The sequence below is a fragment of the Canis aureus genome, chromosome 21 (genome assembly GCF_053574225.1).
Source record: "Canis aureus isolate CA01 chromosome 21, VMU_Caureus_v.1.0, whole genome shotgun sequence".
NCBI lineage: Eukaryota > Metazoa > Chordata > Mammalia > Carnivora > Canidae > Canis > Canis aureus.
This window is the reverse complement of record NC_135631.1, coordinates 13644243-13669723: the sequence shown is the minus strand read 5'-3', so window position 1 is coordinate 13669723 and position 25481 is coordinate 13644243. Positions and strand designations below refer to the sequence as shown.

General features: G+C 49.3%; 2 protein-coding genes across 64 annotated transcripts in view; both read right to left on the bottom strand.

Annotated features, from left to right (window-relative positions):
* MADD (MAP kinase activating death domain) overlaps positions 1-11199 on the bottom strand; it is a 41368-nt gene extending 30169 nt beyond the window's left edge. For all 50 annotated transcript variants that reach the window (XM_077863114.1, XM_077863115.1, XM_077863128.1 and 47 more), the window contains exons 1-10: positions 11041-11199; positions 7729-7874; positions 6495-7094; positions 5481-5784; positions 4871-5002; positions 3713-3826; positions 2984-3064; positions 1312-1490; positions 797-1032; positions 432-588 (exon numbers count right to left, since the gene is read on the bottom strand). In XM_077863114.1, coding sequence (XP_077719240.1) covers positions 432-588; positions 797-1032; positions 1312-1490; positions 2984-3064; positions 3713-3826; positions 4871-5002; positions 5481-5784; positions 6495-7094; positions 7729-7790 — 1865 coding nt within the window. In that variant the 5' untranslated portion in view covers positions 7791-7874; positions 11041-11199. The remainder of the gene's footprint in view (positions 1-431; positions 589-796; positions 1033-1311; positions 1491-2983; positions 3065-3712; positions 3827-4870; positions 5003-5480; positions 5785-6494; positions 7095-7728; positions 7875-11040) is intronic.
* A 1260-nt stretch (positions 11200-12459) lies between these two features.
* Positions 12460-25468, bottom strand: NR1H3 (nuclear receptor subfamily 1 group H member 3). 14 transcript variants are annotated; one of them, XM_077863198.1, is made up of 13 exons: positions 25325-25468; positions 24518-24596; positions 20391-20524; positions 19760-19962; positions 18742-18822; positions 18083-18271; positions 17396-17662; positions 16966-17174; positions 16680-16859; positions 16433-16532; positions 13245-13358; positions 12939-13016; positions 12460-12745 (listed from the first exon to the last, which is right to left on the bottom strand). In XM_077863198.1, exons 5-13 carry the CDS (start codon positions 18782-18784, stop codon positions 12621-12623), a joined length of 1305 nt encoding a protein of 434 aa, XP_077719324.1. In that variant the 5' UTR covers positions 18785-18822; positions 19760-19962; positions 20391-20524; positions 24518-24596; positions 25325-25468; the 3' UTR covers positions 12460-12620. The 14 variants fall into 14 exon arrangements, with proteins under 14 accessions (XP_077719324.1, XP_077719320.1, XP_077719312.1 ...); XM_077863194.1 differs by having other exon boundaries at positions 12939-13033; positions 18742-18817; positions 19724-19962; positions 25325-25467; XM_077863186.1 differs by having other exon boundaries at positions 12939-13033; positions 19724-19962; positions 25325-25466.
* Positions 25469-25481: the final 13 nt, after the last annotated feature.

Genomic DNA, 25481 nt, shown 5'->3' with positions numbered 1-25481 from the left:
CACTGTATTGTACACTTGAAACTAATATAACGCTGTATGTTAACTTCACTGGAATTAAAATTAGAAGCTTAAAAAAAAAGCCATCTGCATGGCTCGGTTAAGCACCCAACTCTTGATTTCAGCTCAGGTTATGATTTCAGGATCGTGGGATCAAGTCCTACATCTGTTTGTCTCCCTCTCCCTCTGCCTCTCCCTGTGCTCGTGGACATGCTCTCTCTCTCAAATAAATAAATATATCTAAAAAAAATAGAGGTGCACTGTTAACTCAAGGCCAGGGAACAAGATAAAATAAGAAAGTTAACACAAAACAATCAAGCAAAATATAACCAAGGCTTCAAAGACTAACATCTAAGTCCTATGAGACTTTGCCATCATGCTCAATAAGGGACAGTGAGAGCCTCTTTACCTTAAAAAGTGGTTCTACTGCTCACCTGTCATCAGTAGGGTCAGAGTCAGAGTCACGCTCTGGTGGCACACTCAGTGCCTCCGCCAGCTGGGAATTGCTATCATAGACTCGATAATGGATAGGCTGCAGCTGATGAGCATACCACTTTGGCTTGTCACCAATCAGGGCTGGATCAAACATGTCTACCCAAAGAGAAAAAAAGAATGGAGTTACCAACAAGGAGAAAAAAACAAACAAACAAGCAAAACATAAAAGAAAGACAGGAAAAAGTCTAGAGCAAAATAGGAATGGAAGGAGCAGGTCGCAGATGAGAAAAGGAAACAGCAAAGGGAAGAGCCATCAGGGGACAAGGGCAGAAGATGGGGCAGAGCAGAGGGCAGATGGACTCACTGTTGTGAATTCGCTGGAAGGCATAGTTGGTGGGGTTAAGGATCCATTCTCCAAAGTACTCCACAGCCTGTGTCCTGGCCAGTTTCTCAGCAAAAGGAGTCTGCCGGGGACGTGAGGCTAGAAAGGAGCCAGCTTGAAAAGCTACCACAGGCCGCGGGAAGAGACGCAGGGTACGTGTGTGCATCTGAAAGCCCTGCAGCACGTTGGGGGAGTTGAAGAAACGGACCATGGCCACTCTGGGGAAGAAGGGGATGGTGAGATAATCCGAGTCCCACACCTCGCACTGTAAGGATTGCTATGATCACCTCCCCAAGCCATCACTTCACAGGCTTCCAACATCTAAGGGAGAGGGATCTTAAACAATCAACAATCTCTTTCTTTACCCAAGGTCTAAAAGGCCTGGGAGTATGAGGAACTAGTTCTTCTCTTTGCGTTTACTAAGGTGGCAAATATAACTACCAACAGAGCAGAACCCAGTTTAAGAGCTCGTGATTATCTAGTCAACTTGGTCATACCTGGTTGCAACATCCACAGAATCTACATCATTGCCATAGATGAGTGGGTTGAATTCAGTGGAAGGTGTGGACTGCAAGTCGTTAGAAGGCCTACCCAAGAGAAGGGGGATCTCTTGGCCTTCATGGAATTTCTCCAGATTGAGGATGGGCTGGGTGTTGAGACTCATGCTGGCAAGGGCCTGTGGAAAAACAAGAAATCCCCTATGGAACACAGATTCCTGGGCAGCTAGCCAATCTCATCTCCTAGGAAAGAGTGTTTGAAATAAGAATCTAAATACTTTAACCTTTAGAAGATAATCTGAATTATGTAGCCTTCAGTTTAAGCCAACCTGGCTCAAGGCAACTTGATCAAATCTGGAGCCCAGGGCAATAGTTTTCAAATTTATGTTAGCCATGAAATGTTGTTCTTCAGTTAAAATCTATACAAAAAATATAAACAACTGAAACACGTAAAGTTTCTCTGAAGGACATAAAGAACCCAGAACTCCACAGGCTCCGTGTTCCCAGCCTAAATCAGCCACTAAGAGGCTCCATGGGGCAATTTGAAAACCACTGGTCTAGATCAGTAGTGCTTCTTAAATATTAATGAGCCCAGGAGTCACCTGGGAATGTTATTAAAATGCAGATTCTGGTTTAATATATCTGAGGTGATTCTGCACTTTTAACAACTGCAGGCAATAATACTGCTGGTCCATGGACCACACTTTAAGTAGCAGGGGTAAGAATACAGGATTAATGAGCCCAAGGATCTTAACTCCTATAAACATTTAAAGTACAATTCTACATATCAACCTTTCCATCTCATTAATCATACTAAAGCAATCATCAAGAATGAAAACACAGCAAAGGAATGCAGAGAACTTCCTCAACTTGCAATCCTCAAGTCTCTGCAGTAACAAGACACCTTATTACATCAGCAGGGATGAAGCAAGTGAGAGGGAGAGGGATGCTACAGAATGACCCATTTAAACCCAAACAGGTAACTAGAGGTACTGCTGAGCAACTAAGACAATACAGAGATTCCTGAAGACCCTTCAAGTGAGAACAAGGATTCCTAAAAAGAAAAACGGAGGCATCTACTGGGAGTCCCAAATAACATACACAAAAGGGCAAATGAATGGAGTCTTGTCATATTTTACCTTCAGGTACTGTGTTCAGCATGCAGAAGAGGAAGAAAATTGATCAATGAAAAATGTATTTAAAGGATTACTCAAAGAGAGGAATTTTTAAAGAAAGCATTCTACAGGGACCTAAAGATCAATTCAAGAGGGAAATATAAAAGGAACCAGATTATCCAAATGACTAGCTCCTTCCTGATAAGACCGAGAGAACGCTATACGGCCATAAAGAATGGTAGACATGAGGGGTGCCTGTGTGGCTCAGTCAGTTGAGTGTCCGACTCTCGGTTTCAGCTCAGGTCATGATCTCAGGGTGGTGGAATCAAGCCCCATGTTGGACTCCGCATTCTCCGTCTTCCTCTCCCTTGCACATACTCTCTCTCAAAATAAATCAATCTTAAAAAAAAAATCTAAAAGCCCTTTTTGAGATTCATTCTGACACCCAGAAATGGGACATACTTCTTAGCTAAGAAATTCTATTCCCCTTGGAGTCTGAAAGGATAGCTGTCCTAGAGTGGCTACTGCTCCCTTCCCTTTCTTCATTCTTCACCCACCTGCTTCAAATGCTTTTTCAGCTCCAATGATTCCGGTTCTGGCAGGATTGGTAGCACTTCTGCATTGGTGGGGGCAATCACCTGTACCAGGAAAAAGATAAAAGGCATGATCTTAGACTTAACTGTTCTGGAATTCTTCTTACATAAGGGTAAGTAACAGAAATAGGAAGTTATATACTGAATATTTCACGTATGTGAAAATATATTTTACTTATACATATATATATATATATACACATACGTATAAGATATGCACACATACATATAGAAAGAAATATACCTCAATGTTGCTGGTGACTATCTCTACATATTAACAGGACTGTGTTTTTTCTTACAGTTTTACAATGAACACACATAAGGGTTCCTGGCGAAGTCTGAATGTATTCACATCACAGACTACTAATACACATTTTAAATCTTCACTGAAAGCCACTTACCAGAAACCATACCCCAGGAAAACCATTAGGTGATCTACACCCTAGGTGTAGTGGTCCTACAACACATGCTGCTCCAGATACAGCTTCATCCTGGCAAAACTAAATCCTCTGAGTCCTAACCAAGGGTCTCATAAGCCAATAATATAAAAGCTAAGCATGTAAAAAAATGATTTCAAGGAGTCACACAAGAGAGATCACCCAACTGAGGACCTTCCTGGAAATAATCTAGGAAAACACACATACACACACACAATCCTGTCCTAGACTCTAATACCTCAGTCAAGAACCTCACCCTATTGCTGTCCAGATCCACCAGCCATACATCATCAGGCATTTTGAAGTCCAGTTTGTAGAGGAAGAAGCTGGCAGGGACCCCGATGATGTACGGAGTTGGAGCTAACAGCAGCTGTGGAAAGAAAAAAGAGAGTAAGAAACAAAAACTAAACCTATTTTGATCACTTAATGAATCATGATTTTTTTTTAGATAAGGAAATGTAGATCTACAATCTCTTTTCCAAAACTCTTGAGGGTAGGTGTGTTTCAGTATTCACAATTTTCTAAATTTTAGAAAGGTAACAATGTATATTCTGCATATTATGTAATACCTGCAATAGTGTAGCCAGTAGCCTATTATTATTAACATTTACTTTTTTAAAAAAATATTTTTCGGGATCCCTGGGTGGCGCAGCGGTTTGGCGCCTGCCTTTGACCCAGGGCGCGATCCTGGAGACCCGGGATGGAGTCCCACGTCGGGCTCCCGGTGCATGGAGCCTGCTTCTCCCTCTACCTGTGTCTCTGCCTCTCTCTCTCTCTCTCTCTCTGTGTGTGTGTGACCATCATAAATAAATTTTAAAAAATTTAAAAAAAAATTTTTTTTTTCATTTATTGATTAGAGAGGCAGGGGGATCCCTGGGTGGCTCAGCAGTTTAGCGCCTGCCTTCGGCCCAGGGTGTAATCCTGGAGTCCTGGGATTGAGTCCCACGTCAGGCTCCCTGCATGGAGCCTGCTTTTCCCTTTGCCTGTGTCTCTGCTTCTCTCTCTTTCTGTGTCTCTTATGAATAAATAAATAAAATCTTAAAGAGAGAGAGAGAGAGAGAAGCAGCAGCGGGGAGGGTCAGAGGAAGAGGGAGAAGCAGATTCTTCGCTGAGCAGGGAGCCTGATGCAGGTCTCATCCCAGGACTCTGGGATCATGATCTGAGCTGAAGGCAGATGCTTAACCAACTGAGCCACCCAGGTGCCCCAACATTTCTTTCGGTAAGTAAAAACCATAAAAGCATAGGTTTTGCCATTAAATCAGTACATGAGGTCATGTTCTGCCGACAGGTAAGTTAAAATAAGGGATTGAAGATGAGTACTGATTTACAACTTCTTGGTATTGTTTGTTCTTCCTCAGAGCTGGACAGAGTTGGAAGATAGAGGTGACAAAGCCAGAAAACGCCTGAAACTCACCTGTTCTGCCGATGCCATGCAGGTGGGCAGCAGTGGGATTACAGGAAACATATACTCCAGTGGGTAGATCATTGCCACAAACGCCATCACAGACATGGAGAGGGCATTGTAGTCTCGGGACTGTAGCACCACCTGCCACAAGCCATAGAAGGATCATTCAGCAGTATAAATAAGGTTTATGAGAAAATAGTTTCCAATGCTATAATTTCCTTTTCTTTTCTTTTCTTTTTTTTCTTTCTTTCTTTCTCTCTCTTTCTCTCTTTCTTTCTTTTTCCAATGCTATATAATTTCATTTCCATTTCACCATGCCTAGGGCTCCACGAGCACAGTTTCCACAATTATCTCTGCCCCATGCCTTACCTTCCTGGTCCTTGGTCCCCCAGTTCCAGGACCACTCATTGGAACAGAACTACTGATATTTCCAAAGCATTAAGTAAGTCTGGTTAAGGATAATTCGACTGAGTGGACAACCCTCTGAATACATTCCATTGATTGTACCTTAATTCAACCCACACCAACGGAGTACCTGGTGTATGTTATCTCCTAGAGACAAACATATGAAAAAGACATAGTCCCTGTCCTTAAAGGTCTAGAGAGCTGGCTCTCTCACCTTGTGCTCTAACAGGATGCAGGTTAGCACCTGGAGACAGGCATCCACACCCAGAAGTTCCAAGGGAAGGTGCAGTGGGAAATCCACTAGGGTGAATCGAGAAGGGTCTGGAAGAGCAAAGGTCAGAGCTTGTTGGAGCTCCTGGGGTAGGACCTCAATGTCCACTCGCTTCTGCCCAGAGACAGGCACTGGGGAGCGTAGCAATCGATAGATCCAGGCCTCGATCTCTCGAAGGTCATGAAGAAGGGCACTTGACTTCTCCTCCACTAGCAATGATCCAGTAAAGATGCGCCACATAGTGTCCCTGAGGAGCACACAGCAGGAAACAGACACGTAAGCACCAGGAGCTGACACCCCGCTGCAACACAGTGTAACCTTACAGTAAAAATGATGACAACTGGAAATGCCCACTCTCTGGGCTTGGCTAGGATCAGAGGGTATGTACAAGAGTGAGAACCACTGTTAAAATGTATACATAGCAGTACTTATTGTCCTGCCTGCATAAGACATCGAGCTCCAAACAGTCCTGTGTTAGGAAGTCTAATTCCCCAGTATTTCCCTTAGGAAGCACTAATATACTGTGTTTAAATAGGTATATGGGGCAGCCCGGGCAGCTCAGCGGTTTAGCGCCTGCCTTTGGCCCAGGGCAGATCCTGGAGTCCCGGGATCAAGTCCCACATCGGGCTCCCTGCATGGAGCCTCCTTCTCCCTCTGCCTCTGTCTCTGCCTCTCTTTCTCTCTCTCTCTCTCTGTGTCTCATGAATAAATAAAATCTTAAATAAATAAATAAATAAAAGGTATATGAAGGACCTCGGGTTATTTTTTTAATGATTGATTTTTTTTTTTTAAAACAAAAGTTTATTCTTAAACATACATCAAGATCTAAGACAACACTTCATTCTAGCTAGATGAAGGACCTCGGGCTTTAGAAGAAATTTCCTGCCCTTCACAGACCAATTAATACCTCATCATTCACTGCTTCCCTCTCTTCTAAGTGTCAGTGGCAAACCATACCTTTGTATACCTCGAGGGATGCCTAGTTTCTTGCCCAGCAGCCGCTCACTGCAGCAATCCACCAGACGTTTGAGGGTGTACAGACATTCTCGGAAGGTGGAGAAGAAGGGATAGTGGCTGAGCACGCACAAGGATGTCAGAGTACTATTGCGGGAGCGGCTTCCCGTCTTGGCCCGGGGTTTGCCCCGAGGAGACTGAGTCACATTAGGGGGGGCAGAGTCAGCACTGGGAGGCTGCAGGGACAAGCCACTCTCTGAGCTCTCAGTGCCAATCTCTTCTGGGGCACAAGTAGCACGGGGTCCTTCCTTCCCACGGGACCCTGCCCCCCCATCCCCCTTGTCCTTAGGCATACGCTTCTGGAAGGAGCGGTAGAAGTTAACACAGATGCCATAACGAGTGACTCCAGTGTCCTTGTCAGTGAGGGTGAAGACAAAAGAAGTATCATCCCGCAGGCTCATGCGCCGCTGCCGCACACTCAGACAGCCCTCTGGTTGGCAGAAGAACACTACATCTGGGGGCAGGGGAAACTCAGCGTGGTCCTCCAGTGGATAGCGCCGTAATAATTCAGGAGTCTGGGCCACACTATCACTGCTTGGGTGCCTGAAGAACATAAAGAGAAATTCAGCAGCCTGAAGGGATAGGATGCCGTTCCAAATTTTAACCACAGTCCAGAAATAGAGCTTAAAATACTATTTTGAATAAAGTAACCTAACTGCAGGACCTTGGAAAATATGGGTGCTGCTTGCCACATTTAGCTGGTAGGCTAAATGAGGTCTGTGCTGTCGTGAAGATACCTATCTTGAAATGCAAGGGAAATTACAACAATGGAATTATTACTAACACTTTAAGATGATTAGCACTTTTAAAGGTATATCAGCTAATGAATTACCAACAGAGCATATGCAGGTAGAGAAAGAGCACAGCATACTTTTTTTTAAAAATTAAGGAAACTGAGGTATACAAAGTACATTTGCCCAAGAACACAAAGATGCTATATAAGACCAATTTCAAAAAAAAAAAAAAAGACCAATTTCATTCTGTCTCTGTTCCTCTGGCCAATACTCTCAATCCACCTGACTGCTGTTTTCACTACTAGCACCAATGTTCCCATCAAGGAAAAATAACAGGGGACAAATGAGTTATGCAAAACAATGTGGGTATCGGGAAGAGAAATAATCACACATGTTGTGGTCATCCCAAATGACAAGATAAAAATCAGTCTCTTCTTGGTTACCTGGCCCCTACGATCACGAGATAGTCAAGTAACCGAGGACAGAACTTCTTCTTCTGCACCATGGCTCCAATTCATCAGTTCATCTCAGAGAAACTTCAAGGCACCACACAAGGAGTCACTGTTCCCAGGAGGAATTCTGATGTTATCTAAAAATTCAAGTCCAATAGGAAAAAAAGTACTGATAAAATCCACCGCTGTGCCTAAGGGATGCATCCCTCTCAGCTTCATTCCAGCCAGGGTCATAGGTCAGAAGGTCTCTTCCATTTTAGTGCTAAAGATGGGAGAACATGACACTTTTCCTAGCCTAGCACTTGGTCTAAGCTTATGAACTCACAGAGTCAAATATCAAGAATTAGAACAAATAATGGCTCACCTCCCCATCCCTACAAAGCAGCCCACTTCCAGCCTCACTCCTGGTGCTTTCTGAATAACACACCCAGTTAGTCTAATCTGGACTCGGTCATTATGATAACAAAACGAAGTCACTTTTAGGATAGCTCCAGAGTGGATCAGGATCAAATCAGACTCTAATCAGCACTAATCTGTACTCCTACCTCTACATGAAAACCTAATTACTTTCTGTTCCAACATTCTGCATTCAGCTTCATGTGAAACTACCATAAAAACTGTATGCTCTGTGCATTCAGATGATAACAACAGCAGGCTACTCTACCCTGAGCACTCTCAGATGAAGAATATCTATGCCCCAACTGCTTCTTCTAAACCATTTTTCTTCCCTCTTCAAGCAAGAAAGGGGCCCACTGGCTAGCGCTACTAGCTCTGCCCTTGGTGCTGAATCATAGTCTTTGTCCTCTATTCTAGCCCTACAGTTGGAATCAGTAATACAGTACACAGAAATGAGACTTGATCCTTGTACGTCTTGTACAAATTAAGAATTAGATGCATAAATAACAGAATTTCTGCAAGGGCAGGGAGAGGCACTGACAGGAATTTCTGAACCACAGTCCAAAAATTAGGAAAAGCTTACATGGTCTTAATTATAATTTATGACCTGTTGGGTCTCCATACACTTCTCTAAATAAAATGTTTCACTCCACTACAAGGCTATCTTCAGTGCATAAGGATTCTACCTCTGTGCTCCACACACGGCCACACTAAGACCTCCTTCGCTATACTACCACGAATATTACCATAACCCTACATACACAAACACACACACGCCACTCCCTTCTCGGCTGCTGCGTGTACTCCCATACCCAGACATGCACAATCCCTGTATGCTTAAGGTCCTATTTGATTTAGATAATGAGAAGTTCTATCTTTTTTCTTCCCTACTTAATAATAAATAGACTGCTCTGCAATACTCTCAAATCCTCAAAATACTGCTCCCTCCCTTCTCTTGCTCCCAATAGAGGACCTGCAGGTAATAGGATTCGGTATTGTCTCCATAGCGACTCTGGCTCCCAGAACTATTTATAGCATAGGCACAGCCCCTCCCCTGCTTGGTGACCGCACAGTGCTAGCAGCTGCTACTCCAGAGTCGGCCAGGGCCCATAACAATTCATTCTCCTTGAATCTAGAGACACCTCTTCCACTGACAGCGCCTGCTAACTATGAGGCTATCTTCTCTCCAAACGATTTTTAGTTTGTACTTTGTTCTAGTTCTGAATTTTGAGAGAGAAAATATCTTCTTTCCATGCAACCAATAACCAAGTTTCTATGCATGCCATATACTCATTTCTAGGTATCACCACCATCCAAAAAGTCCTTTGGTTCTCTGCAGTGCCACGGAGTCATGAGCAAACTGCAGAAGGTGGGCACTGTTATAAAGTTGATCTCTGCTCCTCCCAAGCAGAGTAAGAAGGGGAGGGAAATAGAGAAATCAAACGGGACATGGGTAAAAAGCATAATTCTTCCTATAATTATATGGAAAATGCTTAGGGTGAGAGCCAATGTATCCTAAAGTAAAACTGAATTTACAAGGCCACAGCTCAAGGCTAAGCCTTGAAATCTATGTTTACACTGAAAATCAAGAGCCCTTTCCGGCCAAAATCTCAAAGATCACAGCTAAAGCATCTTCTACTAACATCTTAGGGCATCAGGCCTCTAGCCTTGGTGGGAGAACGGCCCTGCCACTGAGAATCAGTTGATAAAACTCAAGTCATTATCATGCTCTACCATGTTCATCTCCCTCTAGAATCACAAGGCCCCTGAGATCTTGTGACTATTTCAGCACTAGTGATAGAAAAGAATTTTAGCCACACTTCATCTCTCATCAACAGTTACTGCCTCTGGTTATTCAGATTGCAGAGATAACCAAGGCTTTTCTCCCCATTCTCTCCCTTTTTCATAAAGACTCTGATATCACCTATAACTCACATCCTGTTTTCGTATCAACCCAGCCTCAGACTCTGCCTTTTGCCTCAACCATGTTTTTACTAATGGGGGTGGGGGGGGTCCCTGGTTCTCAGCTCCTATATTCCAAAGGCGTCACGCTGAAAACGCATACCTATCTGCTGAAGTCCTACTTCACCATCCAGACGCTGATTTAGAATCCATAGCTCTTTTAAGTTCTCTGAATTTTCAGCCTACGAATGGCCACGATAATCAACGCTTTGGACTAGTCCCTCGTGTGGGGCAGGATGTCATAGTAAAACCACAGGAACCGGAGAGCGATATGACATCTTTGCTGACGTGAGCACAACAGGAGGCTCTCGCCTCTCCTACCCAGGCAGTGACCTTGCAAGCGCATCAGCACAGACTAGTCAGCATTGGGGGAGAAAGAGAGCAATAAGGCAGGCAGGCAATAGGCAGGGTTGGAGAAGGGGGGGGGGGACAGGAAGAGGTGGAACTGAAAGATGCACGAGGATGAGGAGGCAAGCAGCTGCAGGAAAGATTAAACAGTGTCTCGACTCCAGTTTTGAAACACCAAAAAAAAAATTTTTTTTTCTTTTTCGAAAAGACCAAACATGGTCTCCGAATCGTGATCAAATATAGGGTGTGCGTGCACACGAGCGCGCGCCAGGTGCTTATCCCGGCTCGGTCCTCCGGCAAGACAGCCCCGCCCGCCCCCTCACCTGCTGGACAGTTCGCCCCGCCCCCGCCCCGAACCCGCGCCCCGGCCACCCCGGCAGGAATCGAGGCCCGCCGCGGCGAGCAGAGCAGAGCCCGGGGCGCCGGCGCGCACCCCCTCGGCAGCCCCGAGCGCCCTCAGTCCTAGCCCCGCCCCCTCCCTCCGCGACCCCCGCCCCCCCAACTCCTTGAGGGCCTCCTCAGAAGTGGCTTCCCCTGGTGCCCGTTTCCCCCGGAGAGCCCCGTCCCCAGACCGTTTCAGGGCCCGGACCTTCCTACCTCCCGAGCCGTGGGGCGCCGGCCAGGCCCAGCCACACGGCCCCGGCAGCAGAGCGTCGGAAGCTCGCCGGCGCCAGCCCCAGCCCGCTCGGAGCGCGCGCGCCAGTTCCGCGTCTGCACCGGGGGGCGCGTACCACTCGGAGCCCGTGAGGGAGGGGGGAGGCTGAGGGGGCCGGGGGCCGTACCACGCACCACGGGGGGACGGGGCTGCACCAAGCCGTCCGCTGAAGGGTGGAGCCAATCTCGGGAGAAAGGCGGCTACGCACACACCTATCCGTGGGGGAGTGGGAAGGCGACGGGGAGCGCTGGGCCGGCCCAGCGCCAAGCGTGCCACGGGGAGGACCCAAAGGGATACCTTTTGTGTAGGTTGCACAAAGGGATTTTAATTTGACGTGGTGAGAGAGCCCCTTTCGACGAACCGTGGACTAACGTGGAAGCGGCTTCTCAACATAAAACTGCTCCTGAGACTTTCTGAGCGTCACCCACACCTCAACCCCCCCCACTCCCCACCCCCCCGCTAGCGGCTTGGAAGTGCCCGGCAGCCTGGGCTGCAAAGCCTGCGGGCCCGGAGGTGGAGCCTACCAACTCACGGACGGCGGGGGGGTGGGAGCCGAGGCCGGAAGGCGTGGCCGCCGGCTCACCTACACGGGAGCGCGCAGAGCGCAGGGGGCGTGAACGGTGCCGCGGTACCCGCTGGGAAATGGAGTCCAGTCCCTCTGACAGCCCCAACCCTCCCCTGGCCTCAAGGCACTTTCCTTCGCGGTCCTCAGGGCCTGGGGCCCTACAGGACTGACTGTTGGCCCTCCCTTTTTTTTTTTTTTTTTTTTAAGGTACCAACGGAAAACCCGAGGCATTACGAGAGCGCGCACGAAAACAGGTGCATGCATGGCTGGGGTGTTTGTGCTGAAAATTCACCCCCCTTCCCCCCTGAGAAAGAGAACCCTATCCCACCTGGATCATTAAAGGGGAAGGGGGCATCTAAACCGCAGTAGGGCGGGCTTAGTTGAAGGAGGTCCCCTCTCACTGCCAAGGCTGTTACTGTGGTTTGTCTCCCTCTTAAGCGTCTGGAGGTGGACCCTAAAGGACGGTTTCCACCCCAATGGCCATGCCCCCACCCGCAGGGTCCAGAAATAGTTTCTCTCATTCTGTCTTCCTTGTGGTCTTTCTGTACACACGGCGCCAGACCTATCAGTGAGGCAGCCCCGAGGCATTTATGGCTGAGCCGCAGAATGACAGTGGAGAATTTCTCTTGGGGCCCTGTGGGGAAAACAGGAAGCGGTGGAGGCAGGACGGGCAGGGCCCTGGAAAACCTTGTGCAAAGTGGCCCCCAGATCCATTCACTTGGTTGGGTTCAGTACAGTCTTCAAATAGAGCACAGTGTTGGCAGGACCCTCACAGCCCAGCAGCCACAGACTCCCAACCCTTTGACTCTCCTTTAATGCCACAATGAGGATCTCCTTTGCCCAGCTCCCAGGAATGTTTGCCCTTCTCCATCTGCTTCACCTCTAGGAAGCAGGCAGGTGCCTCAGAAAACAGAAGATATGGGGGGGAAGAGCAGTCATTCGTGCACATCCCAGATCTCAGAGAGCAGCGGGGGAAGCTTTTTGTCCTGCAGGCGCAGTGCAAACACTTGCTCTGAATGGACACTGCTCAGTGTCCGGAGGCTCACCAGTTTCATTAGCATCCGTGGGAACATCAGTCGGTCCTGAGGGAAGGAGAGAGACAAGTATAGTGTCTGTCTCTCCCCAGGGAAGGGGGGCAAGGATAGGGGAATTGTGGGATGGGTAGAGAACTAGCTGTGCAAAATGTAGTCAGGGAAGGATACTTGAAGGGGAAGTAGGGGTGTCTGGGGATGAGCCTGTGGGGAGGAGAACAGGAGGCGACTTGGGGAGACTCACGTGGGGGTGGTGGATGGAGACATAGGCATGCAGGGCCTCCACATAAGTGTGTTGCAGCCTTTCTACCTGGAGCTGGTCCTGCACATTGGGCCGATCTATAGGTCACCAACAGAGGTCAGGAGCAGGTGTGGCCAGGGTCTCAGTGCCACACCCCAAATCACACCCCCCAAATAGGGACATGCCCCACCCTCTCCCAGGTAGCACAACAATGGAGGGCTCCCACTCCCACAATTCCTGCCCTATGGGGCCTGCAGCCCCACTTGATGCAAGTCTCTTGCTCCTTTTCCCTTCTGCCCCTCATCGCACCTGCAGAGAAGATGCTGATGGCAATGAGCAAAGCAAACTCGGCATCATTGAGTTGCAGCTCATTCATAGCTCTGGAGAACTCGAAGATGGGGTTGATGAACTCCACCTGCAGCCCTGGGGAGGAAGAAGGGAGTGGGGCGTGCAGCACCAGCAGCAGGAACTTCCTTCTCTCCTCCAACTCCTTAACTTATGGGAACTATTAGGAACTAAGAAGTCTCCAGGGCTCTGCTGGGTAACATTAGGCAAGTTTCTTTTCTAAGCCTCATCTGTGAGATGGGAATATCTGAACTTCTAAGACTGTTGTGACGGTTAAATCACAAAGCATGCAAAGCATGTATAGTGCTGTGTTTGGCACACAAGGAGGTACTGAGTTAAATGATAATACCTGCTATTACTGCAATTCTCCGGGGCCCCACATTACTAGAAATAGAAAAACTCTTGTTTTTGTTTTCAAAGAAAACTTTTTCACTGGCAATTGGCCTTATTTGAATACTAGAGATATGCCTCATGTTTCACGTCCCAGCAGGAACACAGCAATGTGGTTGAGGGCATGGACTGTGGCATCGGACTGCCTGGGTTTGAGCCCTGGCTTGGCCATTTATTAGGCTGTGTGACCTTACATAAGTTATCTAAACTCTCTGGGCCTTGGTTTTTCCATCTGTAAAATGGAAGATAATAACAGCACCAACCTCATAATGGGTCCTTAGAATGGTAACTCCTATATAAGCGTTTGTTAAATAAATAATAAAACTTAAAAAATAGAACCAGTCTTTTTGCTGAGAGTGAAGTCCAACACACCATGACCTAAAGTCATAACATCTAGAGCACACTTCTGCCATCACAAAGTCTCCCCACCCCTCCCTGTCCCCCAGGCTTTCTGATTTCTTTTAGCAACCATCTGCTAACTTTTCCATTTGAGGCTTCTTGATTAGTCACTTCCTGCACTTTCACCCTGATGTTTATCAAGTGTGTGTTGAGACATTTAATGGACAAGCGCCATTTTATAAAGCCTTTCTTGGTGAGGTGTTAAACCTCAAATTGTGAACGGCCCCTTTGTACAGAGAGGATGAATAGGTTCTGGAGTTGTGCTGTGTACCCTGCCAGGTCTGCTCACGCTTGCTGAATGGACACCTCCAGCACTGTGCGTGCACATCTTTAGCTGTCCACTGCATGCAGCATATGGTAGTGGATGTACAGAAGGACGGAGATCTGACAAAAGAGAGCCCCTGCTCCTCCTACCCAAGACCTCACTGACAAAAAAGAAATGAAAGGCAAACATGAGGGGCACCTGGGTGGCTCAGTCAAGTGTCTGCCTTCCGCTCGGGTCATGATCCCAGGGTCCTGGGATGGAGCCCCACCTTGGGCTCCTTGTTCAGTGGGGAGCCTGCTGCTCCCCCTGCTTGTGCTCTCTTGCTGTCAAATAAATAAAATCTTTTTTTAAAAAAGCCAAACATGATGGTTCGAAACTGCTTATATAAATGAATCTATAAATAGGTGCAGATTCAGATGGCACAATTCTGCAAGTGCTGAAGGAACACTCTTCACATGAGAATGGCAAAGGGTTTAGAAAGGAGGATGTTAGGAAGGATGAGGAGGAGACCATGCTTTGGAAGGGCTGGGGAAGCAGCATTTGGGGAACAGGCAGATAAAGGAAGCAAGGCTGGGTTTTAAAGCTGGAAAAAGTCCTCAAGTTGCCCCATTAGGTGCCTACACAATTCAGGGGCACACCTGGCACTACAGAAGGCAAGAGATGCCAATAGACCTCGGCCATGCCCTGTTGTTTAAGGAGGCCTTTCTAGAAAGCTCACTGGATGGCCTGTGTGGGAACAAGAGGCACATGAGCTGGTCTGTGTCGCCAGAAAAAAGAGAGGACTTTATAAGTTCTGCCCTGGAAACCAGGACCTGCCAACCCTGAGAATGGAGACACAGCATAAGCCCTATTTTACAGACCCACTCACTCATGTGTTAAACTACTCAGTCTCGGGATCCCTGGGTGGCGCAGCGGTTTGGCGCCTGCCTTTGGCCCAGGGCGCGATCCTGGAGACCCGGGATCGAATCCCACGTCGGGCTCTCGGTGCATGGAGCCTGCTTCTCCCTCTGCCTGTGTCTCTGCCTCTCTCTCTCTCTGTGACTATCATAAATAAATAAAAATGTTAAAAAAAAAGATTTAAAAAAAAAAAGTGACAAGCTCTTTAAAAAAATAAATAAATAAACTACTCAGTCTCCTGCTGAGCTGAAGTTCTAGTCCCTCCAAAACCCTGTGAGCATTCCATTCTTTCCCACCACTGCCCCCCTATAACACAAACATTACCAGCAACTGAATATGAGGAAACCAACACTGCTTAGCCTGCAAGCAAGGAGCAAAGAGAAGTCCTGGGAACTAATTCTTGGAGAAAACACTCCAGGTGCAGCACGGGGATGGGAGTGTTCACTCTTATCCGAAAACTGCCCTACAATTGCCATGTTTCAGCTTCTGTTCCACAACTTATCAGAAAAAGCAACTGAAAAAGAGTAGGGGGGAAAATCAGTCCCCAAGATCCTCAAAAAGCACAACCAAGTCCATCAGTAGATACTAAAAGGCTCAGTGCAGTGCTTTTCAAGCTCTTTTTTTTCCTAGCTGTGAAATCTTTTCTTCAAGCAAAACATTATGCAGAAGCACAATATTAAATGGAGTTTCTTGGGACACCTGGGTGGCTCAGAGGTTGAGCATCTGTCTTTGGCTCAGGTCGTGATCCCAGGGTCTTAGGATCAAATCCCACATCAAGTTCCCTGAGAGGAGCCTGCTTCTCCCTCTGCCTATGTCTCTGCCTTTCTGTGTCTCTCATGAATAAATAAATGAAATCTTAAAAAAGAAATGGTTTCTCGTTTGGCTAGAGAGCATGAAGGACATTCCTGTGTCACTGATCCTCCTCTAAGGTGACACGTCTATGGAAGCCCCCACCCACAGGCCAGGCTCCTTGAAACACTGTGTGTGAAGACCACTGGGCAAATGCAACAGAGAACAGAAGTCTATTTGGATCAGCTGAGAGAGGCCTAACACCACTCTGACTTTCTATCTTGGAAAAACAAGTGGAGCCTTCCCGTACAGCCACCCAAAGCCTGGGCCTGTGTCTCTGTAGTCACTATGAGCCCGATGACAAGAAGTGTCTTTCCACCCCGCCCAAGCCATTTTTGATCTTGGTCCTTACCTGCTTTGGCAAAGTCTTCCCGGTTATAACTGAAATCCTTGAGGAACGTGATACTCTCACTCCCAGGGTTGTACCTCCGAGATGTCTCCAGAAGCATTACCTGCACACAAGCAGCAGACCTCAAACAGGGGCTCGGAAGGCCGGTCTTGGCATGGGGCACCTGCGCTCCCCACCCAGCTGTCTGGAAGCCCCTGCCAGAGACAGTCCCGCTTTGGTTCTCCCTTCACCCCTTGGCCTCGCCAGCCACCTCGATCGCAGAAGTCTTCAGCAGGGCGATTTGGTCCTCCCGGCTGAGCTGCAGGAAGCCAGGCAGCTGTTTGGCAAAATCAACGATCTCCTGCACAGAGACGATGGCCAGCTCGGTGAAGTGGGCAAAGCGCTGCTGACGGGCCTCCCGGCTCTGGGGATCTGGTGCCATGGGCCAAGGCTACCCAGAAGGGCAAGGATGGAAAAAATGAACTACACTGAGTCAGATATCAAGGAGCCAACCAGTGCTCTGGGCACAGCCCCCTTTCCCCAGTTCCCCTGGTTACCGTGACCCGAAGCCGGTCAGAAAAAGAGCGCCTGTTACACTGTTGCTGGGCAGCCACCAGCTTCTCAATCATGCCCCGTTGCTCTGGGCTGAGCTGGGGCAGGACTTGGGGAGGTGAGGACACCCTGGGGGGCATGGATGTGGCCTGAGCCTGTTCCTCTTCTTGCCGCTTCAGTTTCTTCAGGCGGATCTGCTCTTCTGACAAGACGCCTAAGGACACGGTCGTGTGACATGAGGAGGGGAAATGAGCAGCCAGGATGGGGCAGAGGGGTGGTCTGAGGCTCCAGAAAAGCCGAGAGCATTGGGTAAAGGCAAGGAAGAGATACTAATCCATACTTAGGCCCTGCAGGCTCAGCTGCCTCTCTGGCCTCACACCCTGGCACCCCTTGCCCATCAGCCTCTTCCCCCCACTCCCATCCCCAGACACTCACACTCCTCCCGCATGCCAGCCTGGCGGCATTTTCGAAGGCGGCACTCCTGGCACTTGCGACGCATGTAGGTGTCCATGGGGCAGTGGCCCCCACTGTGGCAGACGTAGTGCGCCCCTTTGATGACGCTGCGGCGGAAGAATCCCTTGCAGCCCTCGCAGCTCAGCACATTGTAGTGGAAGCCAGAGGCCTTGTCCCCACACACACTGCACAGCTCGTTCCCCAGCATTTTGGGGGCTGGCCCCTTTTTCCGCTTCTGTGGACGGAGCTCTGGGTACAGGGGAGAGCCTATTAATGTTCTTCTCCAAGGAAAAAGCTCGGTGCCCAGATGGCCATGGCCCGGAGCGCCCAGTGACCTTTGTTCCCTTCACAGTAGGCTGTCTTGTCCGTTATGAGAAAGTAGGTCTCAGGTGCCAAGTGCTATACATCCTAGGTCCTGCTCAAGCCCTTTATGTGCATCGACCTCACAACCGTTAGCAGACACGTACTATTTACTATTTCCATTTCACAAATAAGGAAACGGGCTCAGAAAGGCCCAAAGTGGAGACAAAATTCACACTTGGATCAGTCGGGTCTAATAGAACCCGAAGCCTTTGGACTTAACCATGATCTTATAGGGGTAAATAGCCCCAAGGTACCCCTCGCAGATCCAGGGGGCCCCTACCGCCTCCGAATCCAACAGCTCCTCACCTGCAGATTCTGGAGGGGTATCCACTCCGGGGAGCAGGACAGTGGGCTCTGCTGCCTGCAGCCCTGCCCCCAGAGAGCCCCCAGCAGATTGGGGAGTGCCGGCTTCCTCCCCAAGGATGCAGTCGTTGCCTCCCAGCGCCTGGCTGCTGGCATCCTGTGTGTCGGGCTCCCACAGCTCCGCTGCCGAGTCTGGGCCCCCCAAAAGAGAGGCACAAGGGGGTCTCAGGTCCCTCCCATCCCCTTCCTCCACGTTCTTCTGGGAAACTGGAAACTTATCTCTACCCCTAGAGGGCAGCAAAATGCTGGCGCAGGCTTCAGGACCCTGGGGTTTGTAGGGCTCTTGGGCTGGTCACTTGTAGTCCCCCTGCATCTCAGGATGTTAACTCTCGTCCCCTTGAGGGGCTGGCGTGCGTCCACTGCAGAGCTCAGCGCTCTTCAAAGCCAGTGCTGGTAAGCACTAGACATGCCAACTCTCCCCAGCAGCAAGCCCACGCTGAGAAGGACCGGCACCAGACCCACGGACAGGCAGTCCGGGCAGGAGGCAAGCAATACCAAAATCAACTCTGGGCTGCCCTCCAGGGGATGGCAGGAGGCTGATTCCTGAGGGAGGAGAGGACCTGGGCCCTGAATGCAGAGAGGGCTGGAGTGAAGTGGCTTACCAGGAGAAGCGTCAGGCACAGGGGCCTCCAGCCACAAAGACATCTCTTCCTGGAGCCCTGGACATTACCAAGGAGGCTGTCCTGCAGGAATGACCCACGTTACAGTCTTCAGAACTGGGCTCCTTTCTCGCCTCAGCAACCTTCTCTACCCAATCCTATGAGTACTAATACACCCGCTAACATTCACTTGCTGTGTATGTATCCAGCAGCCTGTGCTAAAGCTTTCTATGCCTTCCCCTAGATATGCCTAGGATGTCATGGCTATTCTTATGCCCATTTTATAGATGAGGAAACTGAGGTTTAAAGAGATTAAGTAGGGACACCTGGGTGGCTCAACGGTTGAGCGTCTGCCTTCCGCCCAGGGCACAATCCTGGAGTCCTGGGATCTAGTCCCACATCAGACTCCTGCATGGAACCTGCTTCTCTCTCTGCCTGTGTCTCTGCCTCTCTCTCTCTGTGTCTTTCATAAATAAATAAATGAAATCTTAAAAAAAAGAGAGAGATTAAGTAAATTGCCTATTGCCACACAGTTAGGCAATGGTAGAGCCAAGATTCCAATTCTGGTCTCTGACATCAAAGTCTTAGCTGTTGGCCACCTTGCTGCCTTTTCTCCCCAGGGGCCCTTCCAGGCTATCACAGAGGGTTTGGGCATGTCTGCCCAGCTTCTCTCAGAGCCCTTCCCCTCACTCCAGGACGGGGGACAGCCAAAATTGGCCAGGACTAGGGCATGGGATTGAGGCTCACTCGCCCAGTGAAACTCACTGCTTGTCAGACGCCCTCAGTGCTGTCACTTTCCAGGGCCCCAGCACAAACCTCCTGCCTCTAGGAGTCACTCCATCCCACAGCCAGGACCCCTTCCCCCAGAACCCCTCGGGAATTATTATCCTATTGCTGCCTGGGCTGCCATCACCATCATCGTCCTTCGCTTCTCCCCAGAGACCCCTAAGTTCTACAGGGTGACCCCCTCCCACTCCAGACTCACACAGAGCCCCAGGCCAGTGCTGAGGAGTGGACCCACCGAATCCCCAAGCCACCAGACTTCCTGGCTGGTGCAGTCTCTGGAGCCCCCTTGCTGGGAGGGGAGGATGGTGCAATCCCTGGTCTGGAGGCCTCACGCTGGCAGAGTCGGAGCTGAGCAAGTGAGGGACGGGAGCCCCAGGGAAGTACTGTGGGGAAAGGCTGAGGGGAGGGACTGCCAAGGGGTCGGGCCACTTCTCCTTCCTGCTAGGCAGACCGGAGACAACTGACCAGAGCCCTGGCCGCCGTCCCCCACACCCAGGAGGCAGCTTCCCCACCATGGTGACTCCTCCCCAGCCTGCCCGCCCCCTCAGCCCAGCCTCACCCCTGCCCCCCTGCCCCCAACCATGACAGTCACATTTCCCTGTAGACCAGCCCAGTTCCACGTCTCTCCCCTTCCTCTCCTCACCCCGGTGGCTCTTAGCTGCTCTTACAGAAGGACTACCTACCAGGCACCCCTACCCCAATCCCGGCAGCATTCAGAGTCGGTGTTCCCTCCCCTCCATAGACACCTCTTAGAGCAAAGGTCCCGGCACTGCCCAGAATTGCGACACCGAGCCCCAGCCTGCTTTCCCAGCCTCCCTCCTCCTCCTCTGCTTCTGGGATGAGGCCAAAAGGCTCTCCCCACTCACCCCAGGCCTCGGCCACACTGGTAGAACTCCAGGGGTGGAGAAGCAGGTGCTTATCCTCCCAGGGTGTCTGAGTGTTGGTACCCTGCAGGGGGCCACCGAGATGTGAAGTAGCCAGGTGAAGAGCAGTGGCAGGCCTGTGATGGGGGTAGGGGCAGAGATGGCAGGTGACCCAGATGCCAGTCCACGGTGGACCCGGGAACATGTATGCAGGTTCTCACAACTGGGAATGGTTCCATCGGCAGTGATGGTAGGTTCTATCCAGCATCTGCTGAGACTAGAGCCATAGCTATCCTGCCTTGCTACCTAGAATGGGAGATCCATCCCCGAAGGTAGATACCATGTTTTATTGATTTTATCTCCCCTGTAGCTCACAGAACAGGGCCTAGCACAGAGCAGGCAACAGAGTGGGTACTATGTTCCTGTTTGTTAAATGAATAGGTAAACAAGAAAAAGAATGATCCTCTTCCACACTTGTTAACTCTAGTCAGATCCATCTCATCTTGTTGATTTAGCACCTGAGCTCTGCGCTCAGATTTTGGATTCAAATCCTCCCTTTGCTTCTCTTAGTAGCTGTGTGATCCTGATAAGTTACATAATGTCTCTGAATCTGATTCCCTATCTTTAAAATAAGGGATGATAATTATTTTTGCCACATAAGGTTGTCACAAGTAAATGCACATAGCACAAGGTGTGGCACATAGTAAGTGTTCGAGGGTAGCTGTTTTCACCTCCAATATTTTCAACTATAGGTCTTCCCATCATCTTGAATCTGTACACTATTAACCTTCCAGGGCTTGTTTCCACATGCAAATCCCTCGCTATCTCCTTTGGTCCTTAAAGCAGCCCCAAGAGGGAGGGAGGGTAAGTAACAGGAGCACCATTTTACAGAGTGCACTGAGCTCATGGGATAGCCTTTTCCAAGACCACACAGAGCTAGTGACCAAACTGGGGTCAGAATCCAGATGTCCTCACTCTAGTCCCTGTGCTCTTTCTCCTGTATCAGAGTCCAGGAATACTCTTGTCCGGTTGCCTCTCAGGTCTGCTGGACCAGTGAAGCACCAAGATGGAAGAAGCCAGGGCTGCAGTGGGAGGGACAGAGAGCCCTGGGGATGCTTCAGTCCAGATGTGGGAGGCGAGGAGCTGAGGTTACTGCTGGTTGTTCACCCCCTGCCCTGCTCCCAGTTTCCTGCTCACAGGCTCTTCCTGTTTTGCTGTGAACTCCAGTTCCCATGGGCCCCACATCAGAGGACAGAAGGACAGAAGGCCAGGGCAGGCAGCCAGAGGGATTGAAACAGATGAACAGGGCACCAGGGAAGAGAGGGAAAAGGGAGTGGACAGAGGCTGTGGAGGAACAGGATGGAGAAGGACGGGGAAAGCAGAAACAGAAAACGAACGTGGTGAAAGATGGGGAGGAAGCATGGGGTGGGGTGGGGGTTGGAGAGCAGAGACTGGAGAAGACAGCAGGCTGCATGATATTGCAAAATCTGCCCATGTATTCACTTTCACATTTCAGAAAAGCCCCTCTGACACCCCCCATCTCAAAGTTCTGCCTCCAGCTTTAGCTCTTGTTCCCTCTTATCACAAGGTCATCCCCTCATAAGGCCACCACCCTTGTCTGAGCATCTCTGAGTCATGAGCACAAGGCTCTTCATTCTTCCTCCATGTGTCCCTTTCCTGATTTTCACAAGGTCCCAGCTGTCCTGGGAAAGTAGACATCAGGGACTCCAACCTCTGGGAAACTGCAACCACTCTGTCCCAGCACTCACATCATCCATCCAGTTCCCTCCTCCACCTTTCTCCACCCCCAGAAGCATCAGCATAGAAGTATAGTCAGAGATGTCACTGCAACATTTGGTTATAAGGAATGTGGGATGGAATGTTAGTCTGGGGCTTGATGACCTACCTTCTAGGAGCTGGGAAACGCCTGTTTCATCTACTCCTGATCTGTAGCTCCCTCTCCTGATATCTTAGCCTCTCTGCAGCCCAGGACCCGAGACCACACACACCAGCCCATCTGGAGCCCTCTTGACCCAGGCTAGTGCCAGCTGCTCAATAAGCAGGTCAGGGCGCCATCTCCTCCAGGCCAGGGGGTTAGCTTGCTTTATCTCAAGTACAGGAGGAAGCATGACCAGTGCCTTACTGCCAGAGCTACCCTTTCAGGTTACAGGGTTCAGGAGCCTCCCCCACTGTGAAAAGGGAAAGGGAGAGGAAAACAGAAGCCTAAAACCTGCTGGCACCATCTCCACAGTTTCTGCAGACCAACCACTGGGACTTCTCCCCCAAACCCGAGCAAGTAGTCAGATGATCAGCAGCTGGGGTCACATGTCTCGCTTTGCCAGATCCACCCCCACAGAATGGTTCCATTAGCCCACAGGTGTTAGGTGCAAAGCCCCCTAGTGCTACAGGGCCTTTCCTATGTTTCTTTGGCCCCTCGGGGATCTTAGCACCTTCAGGGATCTTCCAGGTCGTATTTGGGATCCCTAGAACCTCCAGAAGCTTTCCTTGCAGCAAAGGGAAACTTGAAGCAAAAATACAGGAGCATTCACCAGTTCACAGTCATATGTACTACTCGATAATTCCCCTGAAAGTACTCAAATTCCCATGAAGCAGGCTACAAGGAGGGACAGACTAGGGAAATGGATTTTTGCTCCCTCCTTCACCATTCTGGAAAGATGCAGAGTGTGGGGGTCATCTTGCAGGGCACTCAAACAACTTGTGCCCAACCTCCCAATCACAAAATAGAGAACTCAGGAATTTCTGCTTCCCAGGCTTGAGTTCAGAGATGATATACAAAGCAGAAAGGAGAAAAGTAACATTTACCTCCACAAATGTTTATCTTTGCATGTGTTATTTATCCTCATATATAGTAACTCCAGGAGATAATTACTAGCAAGTGGGCAAATATCAAGTTTGAATACAGGTAGAGCTGACTCACTCAAAAGCTCAAATTCAAAATCACACGAACAAAAAAAACACTTCACTCCATTACAAAAAATTGCCTCCCCAAAAGGAAAAACAAAAAACAAAACAAAAAAAAGGTTAACTCACCTGGATTTAGGTTTGCTTCTGACAACACAGAGTGCAACAGTGGTTTCCAAACCTGGCCTCATTTTCAGAGATTCTGATTTATTCAGCCTGGGGTAGGCCCCTGTATCTATCTACCTATCCATCTACATGCCTAGTTTTTTGTGTCTGTAGTTAGGAACCAAGGTATGGAGACTACAGAATCACCTGGTAGAAAAATATGCAGAAACTGGGAGCCAAGAAGCCATGGCTTACCTCTTGGTTCTACCACATACTTGTGGTATAATCTTCACGCTTCCTGGATTTGTTTTTCACTACAGAAATGAAATATCTGCTCCATCAATCCCTCCTACACAGGATACTTGCAGGCACAAAGGATTCAAACATACTTTAGCAAGTGGGAAGAAAAGCAAGAGATGAATTTGTTCTACTTGCCAAAATTTAGTGAGCCCAAGATTTATTCTGAAATCAGAAAGGTCTGGCTACATTGCAAGAAGAGTAAGGGATATATTAAAACAAACATTCAAGAACTCCCACTAAGACGCAGAATTTTGCCAATAAGCCATGCTCCAATCAACCCCACCAACGTGAAAAGGTTTCCTTTTTAAATAATCTCTTTTATTGAAGGTATCTGGGGGCCACCAGATACATGGTTTAGCAATGCAGTTTGAGGAGCCAGCAAGAAATAGTCCATTATGAAGACTACTTGACTGGGAATCAGAAAATATTGAGTTTTAATCCCTTATCCTAAACTCTGTGACCCTGGACAAGTTCCTCGTTCTGGGCTTGTTTCCTAATCCTTTAAAGTAAGGGGACTAGGTTAGATCCGGGATTCAGAGATGCTGACTTATGAAAACTACTGACGTTCTTCACCAGCCTCTTGAGATTACATGCAAAATTCCATTTGTGTGTGTGTGGACAGTTTTCTGGGACATGGGGGCAAATTTTCATTTGATTCATTAAAGGTGCTTGTGAGTAAGTAAGATTAAGAAACTATTTGCCTACCCATCCTTCAGCTCTCAATTTCTATTCGTTCTTTTCCTAACAACCTTGGAATGTGTATGTAAATAATCGCATCTGGTGTTGTAGGGCAAAATACTGACCCGGTTTTCTCCCATATCGTTCTGATCAGGTTTTCATTTCTCCAACCATCCGAGGTAGTTTTGCTTCCAGTGGGCAGATCTGCATCAAAGCATCCCAAAGGCCCGTGACTCTGGAGCTGCGAGGCACTCCGAGCTCAGTCACAAAGCCATGAGGCCAAATTGGCTGCATTTGGATCCTAACAGCCAAGGCCCAGGGCGTCTCTGATTCTATGGAAACTCCATCTTCTCCCACTTTTAAGCTATGCACCTTCCCCTTATCCCTGTATATATCCCCCCACCGGTCTGAAATTCCTCCCCCACGGATTCACTGCTTTGGTTTTGCAAAGTCTGAATGTACTGTGCAACACTTTCCTTTCGGAGGAGGCGTGATACGTTTCCAGGACACCCCAAAGTCGCAAGTGGACGGATGGAAGGGAAGGGAAAGGACTGGGAGAGAGGTGAGAGGTGTCCTGGAGCTCTGCTCAAATGCACGAGCGGCAGGCTGCACTGGGACCAACCCCAAAGGGCACAGGGAGTCCAAAGAACTGTTGACACGCTGTGCCCTGCACCAAACAGGGCTTCTCCGGGGAACGGAGCCAGGGGCCAAGGCTCAAATTCCACCAGAAGGCAGGGGCGTGGAGAAGGGCGCCCTGCACTTCCCAACCCTCGCCCCAATTCGGCAGCCGTTCTGGCTCTGGGCTGAGGCCCGGCGGCACCCCGGCCCGAGGGGGCGCTCGCGCTCCCAGCCACTGTCCGGCCCGCAGCAGGCGCCACCTCGTTACAGGGTCTCCGTGGCCGAGGCCCACCCGAGTTCGGGGCTCTCTTTACCAAGACGAGGTCTCCAGCGCCTTCCGCCCCGCGAGCCCGCGCCACACTCCCACGCTCCTCCGCCGCGGCCGCCTCGCGGGCCTCCCACACGCATCCCCTCCCAGGTCCCTCCAGCTCCCACCATCCCTGCCCCTCCTTCAGCAAGATGGCGGCGAAG